Source organism: Microcaecilia unicolor, chromosome 9, assembly GCF_901765095.1.
Source record: "Microcaecilia unicolor chromosome 9, aMicUni1.1, whole genome shotgun sequence".
Lineage (NCBI taxonomy): Eukaryota > Metazoa > Chordata > Amphibia > Gymnophiona > Siphonopidae > Microcaecilia > Microcaecilia unicolor.
In genome coordinates, this window is record NC_044039.1 from 188461390 (window position 1) to 188475112 (window position 13723).

Genomic DNA, 13723 nt, shown 5'->3' on the forward strand with positions numbered 1-13723 from the left:
CTTTCTACAGGGGCCCTTGACACCATTCCTACTCGTTTCTGATGAATGAGTACCATATAGTCGTGCTAAGGAAGGCAGGTACCCTGGAATACTGTAATTTGATAACATAGTTTATTTGCTGAAGGCTATAAGTTATGAATCTGTTTAATACTTTACTTCCTAGTCTTGAGACTAACAATAGGCCTTAAATTTGGGAGTCCTGTTTTCTTTCTCTACAGTATTGTTCCTTCGTTGTTGTTATCATTATTTCGTTCTTGTATCCTACTGTTATCCAAAACCAAGTTTTTTTTTTTTATTTCAAAGTGGCTTACAGTTTCACAGTTAGCGGATTACAATGATGTGATAGTTACAAGTGGATCAGCTTTTTTGCAATTTTACAGTTAGTGAAGTTGTGGTGATGTAAGACAGTTACAAAGCGGTGTGGTACTCTCGGTAGCTTGTGTGGTTATCCATAGAATTTCTTGTAGAGGTAGGTTTTCAGTTCTTTTCTGAACTGAAGATAGTTTATGATGTTTCTTGTGACCTTTGGTATTGAGTTCCACCATTTGGATCCCAGATAACTAAATCCAGCCATATATAAGGACTTGTAGGTTATGTTTCTGCAATCAGGTAGGTGGAGTAATAGGTAACTTCTGGCTTCTGGACTTGCATTTCTTGGAGGTAGTTCGATCAGGTCTAGCATGTATTCGGGGGTCATGCCAGATAGTATTTTGAAGATGAGGGTGCTGGCTTTGAAAAACAGTCTTGCTTTGATCAGGAATCAGTGAAGCATTTCTAGCAGTTGGGTCACTCTTTCATATTTGGATTTTTTTGATCATTAGTCTTGCAGCCATATTTTGAACATTGTAGTGATTTTAGTGTGTTTTCTTTGCACCCTATGTATGCTGCATTGCAGTAGTCTAGTTGTGTCATTATCAACGATTGCACTCTTAGACGGAATGATTTTCTGGGATAATAGTCTCTGATTCTTCTCAATTTCCATAATGTTCTGAAGCTTTTTGATGTGATCGTTGATACTTGGTGTTCAAGGGTGAGATGTTTGTCAAGGATGATTCCTAGTATTTTTAGTTGTATTTCGATTTGGTATGATTGGTCGATTGTGAAGTTTTGGTCGGAAGTGGGGTTGTGCGAGCTTGATAGAACCATACATGTGGTTTTTTCTCTGTTTAATTTGCGTTTGAAGGTTGTGGCCCAGTTTTCCATGGTGTCCAGACCATTTTACATTTTTGATAGTATTTCTGAGATGCTATTGTTAAAAGGTATGTATATAGTGACATCATCAGCATATATGTATGGTTTAAAGCCCATTTGTTTTAGTTTTTTGCCGAGTGGGGCCATCATAACATTATACAGTATGGGTGATATTGGTGATCCTTGAGGCACCTCACACTGAGTGGTCCAGGAGGCTGAAAGCTGGTCGGACATTTTTACAATGTAGGATCTGGTCCTTAAGAACCCATTAAACCATATGGCCATTGCCCCGCTAATTCCTTTATTGTCGAGCAGATACATTAGTGCTGTGTGATCGACTCGGTTGAATGTGCTTGACATGTTGAACTGGAGTAGTAGTATCTTTTGTCTTGGCAAATTAGTTTTTTGAATATTGTTAACAGAGTTATTATGACTGTCTCAGTACTGTGTAATAGTCTAAAACCTGATTGGGAGTTGTGGAGGATTGAGAAATGCGTTGGGTAATCCATTAGTTGTTCAGCTAGTAGATCTTCCATTGTTCTGGTCAAAGAGTGGTATTGAGGCCACTGGTCTATAGTTAGTGATTTTGCTTATCTTGCTGGTTGTGTTTTTAGGGATTGGAATTAGTACTATGTCAGAGGGAAAATGGCCATTTGAGAACATGTATTCTGTATGTTCTGCAAGGTATTTGAACCATTCTGGTGGGTTTTTCATCATATAATTGGGCAGGTGTATAATAGACAGTTAGCATGTGCGTATTTTGTTAGTGGGTTTTTTTAACTGCTCCTTCTGTGGGTGTTTTGGAATGAGTGAATTTGTGCCAAAATTATAGAATAGCACTGAGTGTGCGCAAATGGTACTTCTAGTTGCAAAAGTTGTAGAATTAGGGGACTTGTGTTTCTAGAAACGTAATTTATTTTATTAAACACCCTTGGGATTTCTTTTACATTGGTCAGACTTCATGAGCTTTAAAGATTAGATTAATTGAACATCAATATTTTTTTAAACATAACAAGGAAAATGAGTCCTTAGTTAAACGTTTTCAGGGGGCACAACATGTTCTTAAAGATTTAATGTCTGATTCTTGATAAAATTTGGAATCTTTGCATATAAGCAGAAGTGGGCCTTTATGTTAAGTACATTCTTTAAGAAGGGTTGATTTGTAATGAAGAGGAATGCATTTTTTTTGATTGGATTGAAGCTTGTGTTTGAGCTAAGTTATTGGATTGGTTATTTTAAATGTCAACATGTATTTAACCCACCTGGGAAGTAGGAAGTCCTCCCAAAAATTGGTGGAAGCCTTTCTATTAATTAGCTCTACTTGTTAAATAAGCTTTTTTTTTCTAAAACAGACTTTTCATTATTAGCAATTTGAAGATTTGTTTACTGTTGGGGACTCTAGTAGTGACTTTGCACTGTTTTAGACTTGAATGGCTATACGTGGAAAAACCCTGCTTTGAAAAAAAATCTCTTCTATTTATATTTTTGGACATAGTTATTTAATATTATTTATATGTTTTTTTTTACGGATGATTGAAAAGCAGCAAGTGAAAATGTACCTTGTAACTCATGGCTTTATGAGAAACTGAGGTCTTTTCCCCTCCATGATTTGAATTTAAAGGTGTATGATAAGCCATTCATATACTGTTATATTTTTTCCATTAGTATTGACATTTTTGTGATTGCTAGTGTATTCTTTTGGTTTCTGTATTGTTTATTTGGTTGGTTGACTCACTTCAACTACCCCAATACTGATTTGGTAACTCGGAGTTTCTAGGGAGGTAAAGTTCCTAGATGAAATACACGATTTCTTCGTGGAGCAGCTTGTTTCAGACTCAAGGAAGGGGAACTATTTTAGATCTAGACCTTAGTGGGATGTAGGAGTTGGTACAAGAGGTAATGGTGTTGGAACTGCTTGGCAATACAGTGATCACAGCATGATCAAATTTGAGTTACCAACTGGAATGTAAATAATGAAGAATGTAGTTAGAAAAAAATGTAAAAGGAGCAGTTGCAGAGGTTAAAAGTTTCAATCAGAAGTGGATGTTTAAAAATACTATCTTATAATACCAGATCAGATCTACTCCATATATTATGAAAGGTGGAAGGAAGGCCTGACAACAGCAAGCATGGTTAAAAGGTGAGGTGAAAGGTTGTTAGAGCCAGAAAAGCATTTAAAATATGGTAAAGGATAAGGAAACAGGAAGCATCACAAGTACTGGCAAGTTAGGTGGGAAGCACTGATATGAAAGGCTAAAAGAGAATTTGAAAAGAAGCCCGCTGTGGAGGAAAAAATCATAATACAAATTTTAGAACCAGAAAGCATGTTAAGAAGTCAGTTGGACCATTAAATCATCTATATAAATAAGTCTCACCTGAACATTCTGACTGAAGCTCACTCTGTGGCAGGGAAACACTGAAGCCCTGCACTTAGGCTGTCAGCAACACTCACCATGCACCACTCACTCTCACTCATAGACCCGCCCTCAGCCACGCCCCTTCCGCACATAATTCGCAACCCCAATGTTCTAATTGAAGCTGCAACTTCCGTTTTTGAGGTGCTAGAGATCGGAATTTTTCCCCATGTGTGTCTGCCCCACCCTCACGCCACAACGTGATGACGTCGAGGGTGGGGCTGTGACACTCAGCAAATCGTCAGTTCCCCCACCCTCCGCTCCACCCCCCCCAAGCCGCACCTTTAACCCCACACCCGAAGCCGCCACCGCTACACATTCTCCGACGCAAACGCCACCGTCCTGCCTCCTCCTGGTCGCCGCTCCAACCATACACCCCCCCGTCAGTGGACCACCCTACCTACATCGAAAGCACACGCAGAACATCGCTTCCCTTCCGATCGCCTTCCCTCCCTATGTCCCACCCTCGCGTCCGTCACGTTGCGTCATGTTATATGACGCCAGGACACACGCAGGGAAGGAGATCCAAGCGAGGCGTTCTTCTGCCTGCAACGCTTTCTCACAGGTGACAGGCGCTCTGCTTTCCATGTACACAGCGCAGGGGGTGTTCAAGTCGAAGGGGGAGGGCGGGAAGGAGGGGGTGTGCACATCGACAGGGGGAGGGGGCGTGGAACTGGAGGGCAGGGCACGGCAGAGGACACTTGCTGCACATGAACCGTTCTGCCTGCACCACTTTCTCACAGGTCACAGACGCTCTGCTTTCCATGTACACAGCGCAGGGGGCGTTCAACTCGAAGAGGGAGGGAGTGGGTGTACACATCGACGGGGGAGGGGCCGTGGAAATGGAGGGCAGGGCATGGCATGTAACACTTGCTGCACATGGCTGGATGGACGGGAAGCCAGGGGACAGGACAGTTGCTGCATATTGCTGGATGGCAGGGCACAGGAGGGTGGATGGAGGGGAGAGGAGGGTTGCTGGACATGGGTGGATGGAGGGGACAGGAGGGTTGTTACACATGGGTGAATGCAGGGGAATAGCCTTGCTAGCGCCCGTTTAATTTCTTTCAGAAATGGGCCTTCTTTACTAGTAAAGGAATAAAAGGGGCACTCAAAGGCTGTAGTGCAGGTAAAGTTATTTCTTTGCTTTGGTCTTTATTGGAATGAAATAAGGGAGCTATCCATGCCAAAAATTGTATTAAAAGGTGACTATTCAGGGGAGCTGAAAGAAATCTCATTAAATCTAGATGATGTAATAGGGAAAAATCACCAATCTAAAGAGCAGCAAATCACCTGAACCAGATGGTATACACACCAAAATACTTAACTGAAAAAAATGAAATTACAGATCTACTATTAATCTTTCACCTATTGTTAAAAATCATCTGTGGTACTTAAAATAGCCAACATAACATCAATTTTTTAAAAAGAGTTCCACAGTTTCCAGATTTCCAGCATCTTATGGTATGTTTGAACTAAGAAATGAAAACCCAGACCACTTCCTATTTCTGATACTTTTGCTCTAGTGGCCTTGGGAGCTAATACCTGACTCCTAGTTCTTTCAGCTTCTAACTGCACGCACAGTTGTTTTAAATTAGTACTTTGTTCTCTTTTTAGGTTGGCAATCCACGTGTTGAACTTACACTGTCAGAGCTCCAGGACATGGCTGCAAGACAACAACAGCAGATAGAAAATCAGCAACAAATGTTGGTTGCCAAGGTAAAATGGTCTATAACAGAAAGGTAGTAAGTAGCTCAGTAGGGCTCTGACAAACCCCAGATTACTAAAATATAGAGCATAGTGAATGTGGATTTTATTAAACACACAGAGATCAATATTCAGCTGTGTAGTCAACATATAATTTGAGACATCTAATTTAGATGTTTTCAAATCATGTTCATTCAGCAGTGCTTTCCATTTAAGTTACACCATAGAATATCCACATATAACTTGAAATGTCTAAATTGTTTCAGATTATACCTATTTGTTTAGTCTGGATGTCCACTGTTTACACTTAGCGGCTCAATATGTTAGGCCATTAAATATCACCATTCTGAAATGCCCCAGATTCTAACCCCCTTTCAGACGGATAATTTTGACAGTGTAGCAATTTATACATCCAAAATTATCTGTTAAAATAGCTCAGACTTTACAAAGAAAATAAAAGGTACTTATGGGGTCTGTTCTGCTGATGACTTTTGAATGGTGACCTCACAATTCAGTAATTGTCCCCAAATGTAATCAGTGTTGTTCAAAGTACTTAAGTAAAATTACAGTGAAGAATGCAATAAAAAAATTAACTTGTTATTGCATAATATAATAATACTTTTTGAGTAAAAGTAAAACTACCACGAATACAATGAATACAGCTACTGTTAGTTTTTATCCCAATGTTCTTAACCCAATCCATTTTGCTTCTAAGTTTTGGAAATGACTTGTCACACAAGCGTGTGCACTTGTGAGTCATTAAAGTAGCACAGCTAAAAAGTAGAGCTGCATTTCAGATGGGTCTACATTTTTAGATACAGGCTGTGCCCTTCGGGCTTGCCACAGCACCCAGAACTTTCTCCAAGATCGTGGTGGTCATCGTGGCCTTCCTCCAGAAGGAGGGGATACAAGTCCATTCCTATCTGGATGATTGGCTGATTCAGGTGTCGTCTTACGAGGAAAGTTTGCGGGTGACAGGGTAATCAGCCTCCTATGGTCCCTCAGCTGGGTGATCAATCTACCCAAATGCCACCTGTCTCCCTTGCAATCTCTGGAGTACCTGGGTGTGATTTTCAACATGGGTAATGGTTACCACGGATGCCAGCCTCTCCAATTGGGGGACCCCGTTGGCTTGGGCAGGTGACCTGGGGAACATGGTCCCCGGTGGAGGCGTCAACAGGCTAGAACTGCGTGCAATTCAGTTGGCGCTTTGGGAGTTTGTTATTCTCCTTCAGGGCTGACCAGTCTGTGTTCTCTCTGACAATACGACAGCGGTTGCTTATGTCAATAGGCAGGGGGCACCAAGAGCGATCTTATGGCTTGCAGGAACGACACGAAGATACCCTGCTTCTTTAGCAGAAGCAGGGAGTTCGGATTGATGTACTTCAGCCCTGACCCTCGTGGGGCGCATCGCGAGTCACCCAGGTCTGATGATTCTAGTGGCACCGGACTGGCCAAGGCACCCATGGTACGTGGACCTGATCAGTCTACTGGTCGACCGACCGCTGCACCTGTTTGCCTAGCGTGGACTGCTGATGCAGGTTCACATTGCCACGGAGGATCCCTCCCACTTTGATCATATGGCCTGGCTATTGAGAGGGCGCATTTGAGGAGGCAGGGTTACCTGGACAGAGTCATTACCACAGTGCTTCAGGCATAGAGATGCTCCATTTCTGTGGCCTATGCATGGATCTGGTGGACCTTTGAATCATGGTGTTCCAAGGCTGGCATTTCGGTGGTTTTGGCTTCATTGGCATCCATCCTGGCCTTCTCGCAGGATGGCCTCTAAGTCTTTATCCTTCAGTTCCTTAAAGGTTCAGGTGGCAGCTTTGGCCTGTTTTTGGGGCTGCCTTCAGGGCGTTTCGCTAGCCTCATACCCGGACATAGTATGTTTTCTTGGGGGGGGGGGGGGGGGGTGTTATCTGCCTTTGACCACCACGTTTGCCTGTTCCAACTTGGACGCGTAACTTGGTATTGCACACGATAAAGGCCTCAGTTTGAGCCCTTGGACTGGCTGTCCTTAAAAGACCTCACGTTGAAGACAGTCTTTTTTTGTGGTCATCGCCTCAGCCAGGTGAGTGTCGGAGTTGCAGGCTTTCTCCTGCTTGGATCCCTTTCTCCGCTTTATAGAGGCAGTTGTATACATCAGGACAGTGCCATCCTTCCTGCCTAAGGTGGTGGTGTGTTTTCGTTTGAATCGGCCACTTTTCCTGCCAGCCTGCTGTCGACAGGAGGACTATTCATCCGAATTCCGGGCCTTGCGGTGCCTTGATGTGTGGTGCGTTCTTTTCTGATACCTGGAGGTCACTAATGACTTCCGTTGTTCCGATCATCTTTTCATCCTTTTGGCTGGGCACAAGAAAGGAGATAAGACCTCGAAAGCCATGGTGGCCCGTTGGCTACGGGAGGCAATTTCTTCAGCTTACATTGAAATGGGGAGGTCCACTCCATTGCAGATGAGAGCACATTATACTGGCGTGCAGATGACTTCTTTTGCTGAGTCCTGTTTGATTCCTTTGGATGAGATTTGTCGATCAGCCACTTGGGCTTTGGTACATACTTTTTCTAAGCATTACAGACTAGACTGGTGGCATGTTTGGATGCGGCTTTTGGATCATCGGTCACGGCTACTGGGGTTGCAGTGTCCTGCCCCACTTGAGGACTGCTTTGGTACATCCCACAAGTCTCTGGATTGATCTGTGGGATGCTGTGGAAGGTAAAATTAGTCCTTACCTGATAATTGCTAGTTCCAACAGATCAATACAGATGCCCACCCTTATTATTCACTGTTCCAGGGTTTTTCTCTGAGTTTGGTCAGTTCCATAGCTGCAAGTCAGATTCCTTTATTTGTTTTGTTCTTTAAAAAAAAAATTTGATGCTACATGTATTGCCTCTGCGGGAGCGATTGAGGTGCCTACATGAGCTTTATAGAGGCAGAAGAGGTCTTCTTGATTGGGTTTCCTATTTCTTCCACTGCTTTGGTATCAACAATACTGTTGTTAAGGCAGCTGTATGGAACCACGTATACCAAACCTCTGAAGTTCTCTCTATTTTCACCTGCTGGCAGAGGGACATAACCCACAAGTCTCTGGATTGATCTGTTGGGACTAATGGAAAGAAAATTATCAGGTAAGGACTGATTTTACGTATTTGCTGATATCTAAACTCTATTTGAAAGCACAGTTATTGTGTATAGCTTTCTTTTTTTTCCCCCTGCTAAACACACATAACTTTCTGTTTGGAGGTATTGTCACATACTACCGGATTCTGTATAGCGCGCCTAGAGTTTCACGCGGTTCTGCGCATGAATCTAGGTGTATTCTATAACTATGCGTATAGATTAATTGTTTTAACAAGCTGTTAAGTGGCGTTAACAGCTCTTAACAAGCAATAACAAGCACTAAATGGCAAAAATTAGAATTTATGTGCATACATTCTTTGAAGGAGTAAACAAACGTGAACAAAGGGGAAGCCGGTTGATATTGTGTATCTGGATTTTCAAAAGGCATTTGACAAGGTACCTCATGAAAGGCTACAGAGGAAATTGGAGGGTCATGGGATAGGAGGAAATGTCCTATTGTGGATTAAAAACTGGTTGAAGGATAGGAAACAGAGAGTGGGGTTAAATGGGCAGTATTCACAATGGAGAAGGGTAGTTAGTGGGGTTCCTCAGAGGTCTGTGCTAGGACTGCTGCTTTTTAATATATTTATAAATGATTTAGAGATGGGAGTAACTAGCGAGGTAATTAAATTTGCTGATGACACAAAGTTATTCAAAGTTGTTAACTCGCGACAAGATTGTGAAAAATTACAAGAGGACCTTATGAGACTGGGAGACTGGGCGGCTAAATGGCAGATGACGTTTAATGTGAGCAAGTGCAAGGTGATGCATGTGGGAAAAAAGAACCCAAATTATAGCTACGTCATGCAAGGTTCCACGTAGGGCCATGCCTAGGGTCTCTGGTGCCCCCCTGCAGACTATCAGTTGGCGCCCCCCCGGGTGGCACAGGATGGCAAGGCTTACAAGCCTTTCTTGCGAAATACTTGATCGCAAATAATTTTTTATGATTTTTAACCGTGAAAATGATCGCTCACCACTTGCCACACTGACAGGAATTGTCAGCAATATTCTTAGAAAACAAATTGCTATACATTACAAAATAAGATAGCAGATGTAAATTCTCAAAGTGAACATATTCCAAACACTAAAATGAAAATAAAATGATTTTTTTCTACCTTTGTTGTCTGGTGACTTTGTTTTTCTATCCATATTGGTCCGAATCTCTGATTCTGCTGCTCTCTATCTGTTCTCTTAACTCCGTTTCCAGGGCTTCCTTTCCATTTATTTCTTTACTTTCCTCTTTTCTTCATTTCTTGCCCTACATCCACAAGTAAAAGCTGTGTCCTCCTCTATGGAATTGACTGGAGGAGGTATAACGTGGATCCAGCTTTTGCCTATTTTCTCCATCCATGTGCAGTTTTTCTCCTCTCTTTCCTTTCCCTCATCTCCATCCATGTGCATCTTCTTTTTTCTTTCCTCACCTCCATCCATGTCCAGCACTTCTCCTCTCTCATCCCCTCCATCCATGGTCAGCATTTCTCGTCCCTCCCCTGTATCCATATAAAACAGTGGAGGAGTGGCTTAGTGGTTAGGGTGGTGGACTTTGGTCCTGGGGAACTGAGGAACTGAGTTCGATTCCCGGCACAGGCAGCTCCATGTGACTCTGGGCAAGTCACTTAACCCTCCATTGCCTGCCGCATTGAGCCTGCCATGAGTAGGAAAGCGCGGGGTACAAATGTAACAAAAAAAAAAAAAAATAATTCTCTCTCCCCTCTCCTCCATCCAGCATTTCTCCTCTCTCCCCGCCAACTCCTCCATCCATGTCCAGAGAATCTCTCTTCCCTGCTCTCTCCTCTCATCCATGTCCAACGATTCTCCTCTCTCCCCTGTCCTTCATGTCCAGCAAATCTCTCTTTGCTGACCTCCCCTCCCCTCCATGTCCAGTATGTCTCCTCTGCCCCCTGCCCTCCCCTCTCATCCATGTCCAGCATTTCTCTCTTCCCTGCCCTCTTCTCCTCTCCCCTCCATATCCAGCATGGAGAGGGGAGGGCAGGGGAAGAAGGCGACATGCTGGACATGGAGGGGAGGGGAGAGAGAATTGCTGGACATGGAGGGGAGGGCAGGGGAGAGAGGAGAATCGCGACTTCGGGTAAAAGATTTTGGAACGCGAGAGCAGGAACAGAAGGGAGCGGGCAAGTGAGCCGGACCTCAGGAAAAAGGTGCCGGTACGCTGTACCGGCACGCACTGGCACAAAAAAAGCACTGTATGTATCCCTCATTGATAAGTCTCTGACTCTAAAGTTTAGCAATTTCATTAACGCAAAATGTATTTTCACATATCACAGACTCTTCCTATCCAAGGAGAATGTTTTATATAAAAACAAACACAAAAAAAGCACTGACTCTAAAGTTTAGCAATTTCATTAAAGCAAAATGTATTTTCACATATCATAAACTCTTCCTATCCAAGCAGAATGTTTTATATTTATTTATTTATTGCATTTGTATCCCACATTTTCCCACCTCTTTGCAGGCTCAATGTGCTTTACAATACATCATGAATGGTGGAGATATATAAGAAATAAACATTTAGTAATTACACACAAAACATTTAGTAATTACACACAAAAAAGCAATCAGATTTTCACTTACCAGCTCTTCAACACAGCTAAACTTCCTCTTTGAACCTACTGTTTGAACCATCAGCCAATGAAATGGCTTTTAGCTGTAGATATCCCAGGTTACCTGATAATTATGCACACATCATTGCAGTCATGCCCTCCTCTCAGTGTACATGCTCAGAAAAAAACCCCAAAAACTTTGAACCACTTACAGATTTTAACAAACAATTACACTATTTTTTATTTCTCCCCAGTCTCACTTGCACACCTCCCTCCAAACCTGTTCTCTTTAATTTGAATGTTGTTCAAGCTCACCCTGAATGAGGAGTTCTTCCCACACCAAAGACATATATAGCACTGGTTGTACTCTTTGAAGCAACTTTAGCAGAGCGTGTCTGCCTCAGTTAGCACTGCTGGGCTGCCTTCACTTCCTGACGCGGAGAGGGAAGGGCAGGGAAGAGAGGAGAATCACAACTTCAGGTAAAAGATTTTGCAAGTGAGCGGACCTGGGCGGTGCCCTCCAGAGGTCGGCGCCCCCCTGCAGTGCTTACCCCGCTTACTGTGTTGGCACGGCCCTGGAGGAGTTACAGAACAAGAAAGGGATCTGGGTGTCGTCGTCGATAATACACTGAAACCTTCTGCTTCGTATGCTGCTGCAGCTAGGAAAGCGAATAGAATGTTGGGTATTATTAGCAAAGGTATGGAAAACAGGTGTGAGGATGTTATATTGCCGTTGTATCGCTCCATGGTGCGACCACACCTTGAGTATTGTGTTCAATTCTGGTCGCCGCATCTCAAGAAAGATATAGTAGAATAGGAAAAGGTGCAGCGAAGGACGACTAAAATGATAGCGGGGCTGGGACGACTTCCCTATGAAGAAAGACTAAGGAGGCTAGGGCTTTTCAGCTTGGAGAAGAGGCGGCTGAGGGGAGACATGATAGAGGTATATAAAATAATGAGTGGAGTGGAACAGGTGGATGTGAAGCGTCTGTTCAAGCTTTCCAAAAATACTAGGACTAGGGGGCTTGCAATGAAACTACAGTGTAGTAAATTTAAAACAAATCTGAGAAACTATCTGGAATTCGTTGCCGGAGAACGTGGTGAAGGCGGTTAGCTTAGCAGAGTTTAAAAAGGGGTTGGACGGTTTTCTAAAGGACAAGTCTATAAACCACTACTAAATGGACTTGGGAAAAATCCACAATTCAAGGAATAATATGTATAGAATGTTTGTACGTTTGGGAAGCTTGCCAGGTGCCCTTGGCCTGGATTGGCCGCTGTCGTGGACAGGATGCTGGGCTCGATGGACCCTTGGTCTTTTCCCAGTGTGGCATTACTTATGTACATTGCTAAGCATATTCTGTAATGTACTGTGCCTAAATTCTAATGCGTGCAGGCAAAAAGGGGCGTGCATAGGGGCATGGAAATAGGCATTTTGTGGGCGTTCCAAAATCTACGTGCATTGTTATAAAATATGGGCCAGTGCATGTAAATCTATGTGCAGGGATTTACACCAGCTTTTCGTTGGAGTAAATGGATGCACGTAGATTTAGTCACATGAACTACACTTTAGTGCATTCTAAATACCACACGTAGATTTATGTGTGGTATTTAGAATATGCTTACGCGTAATTGCCTAACGTGTTAATTTTAGGTGCCATAGATAGAATCGGGCCCTTAATGCATAAGCACTACCTTTAGTACCCACATTGGTTAACCCTATGGCCACCTAGAGAGTCTGTCCCAGCACTGCCCTGGCCCACTTGCACCGGCACAGGTGCTCCTACACTGGCATATCCTCCACCCACCGACCTGGTCCCGCTTGGCCCTGGGCAAGTCTCCCACCCGTAAATTATTTCCCTGGTGGATTCTAAGGACAATGGGGCCACAATCCTATGGATCCCATGGCTCCTAGAAAGCACAGACAGAGAACCCAAACCGCCAGGATTCTTAGTCCAGGACAACAGAGCTAACAAACTATATTAGGTTTATTATAATTAAAAAGGTAGAACAGTGAACAGTAAAAAAGTGTAAACAGCAAATAGTTTTAATTTTAATTTATGTTATTTTACCTATTACTATCTAAACACTGTCTTACTACCTAAGTAGTACCTGGGGAGTTCAGGAAAAATAACTGCTCATAGTATTTGAACACGGTCTCAGTGCAGAGGTCTTCACTCTCCACACGTCCTCTCTGACTGACTGGAGAAGTTCCAGCACATTCTGGGTAGATTTTAGGCTTCAGGGCCAATCAGGGCCCAGAGCACTAATACTAAAGGGTTTCTGGCCAGTGGGGAAGATAAGCTTAAAAAAAGAAACCCAACCTCTGTTACAGCTATAAAGCAGAGATCAAACACTACCTGCTGGCCAAACAAGATGCATTGAAAGAAAGGTGTCATTTAAGCAACAATACAAAATCGTAAGCATAAAGTCCTCTGTTTCACCACAGGTTTGCATTCCTTTTTATGAGATGTTAATGAGGTATACTGTATAGATTGTCTTTTATTTATTTAATGACTGTTGTATGTTTTGTTTTGTTTTTTTGGTATATTTTATGTATGTATGTTTTCTTTGTACTTTTTCCTGGATAAGGGCAGGTTATAAATATTAAATCTAAATCTGTTGCCTTTCTGTGATTAAAATCAAAGCATTTACATATTATATACAAGTACTGATTGGGAGAAGACCACGTGATGCAGTGAGGGAGCAGGACTTGCTTTGTCAGCTCTCGGAGG

General features: G+C 42.9%; 1 protein-coding gene across 3 annotated transcripts in view; it reads left to right on the top strand.

Moving 5' to 3' along the window:
• Positions 1 to 13723, top strand: part of PPP1R13B (protein phosphatase 1 regulatory subunit 13B) — a 164510-nt gene that overhangs the window by 98357 nt on the left and 52430 nt on the right. For all 3 annotated transcript variants that reach the window (XM_030215555.1, XM_030215553.1, XM_030215556.1), the window contains one exon: positions 5220 to 5321. In XM_030215555.1, the coding sequence (XP_030071415.1) occupies positions 5220 to 5321 (102 nt within the window). The remainder of the gene's footprint in view (positions 1 to 5219; positions 5322 to 13723) is intronic.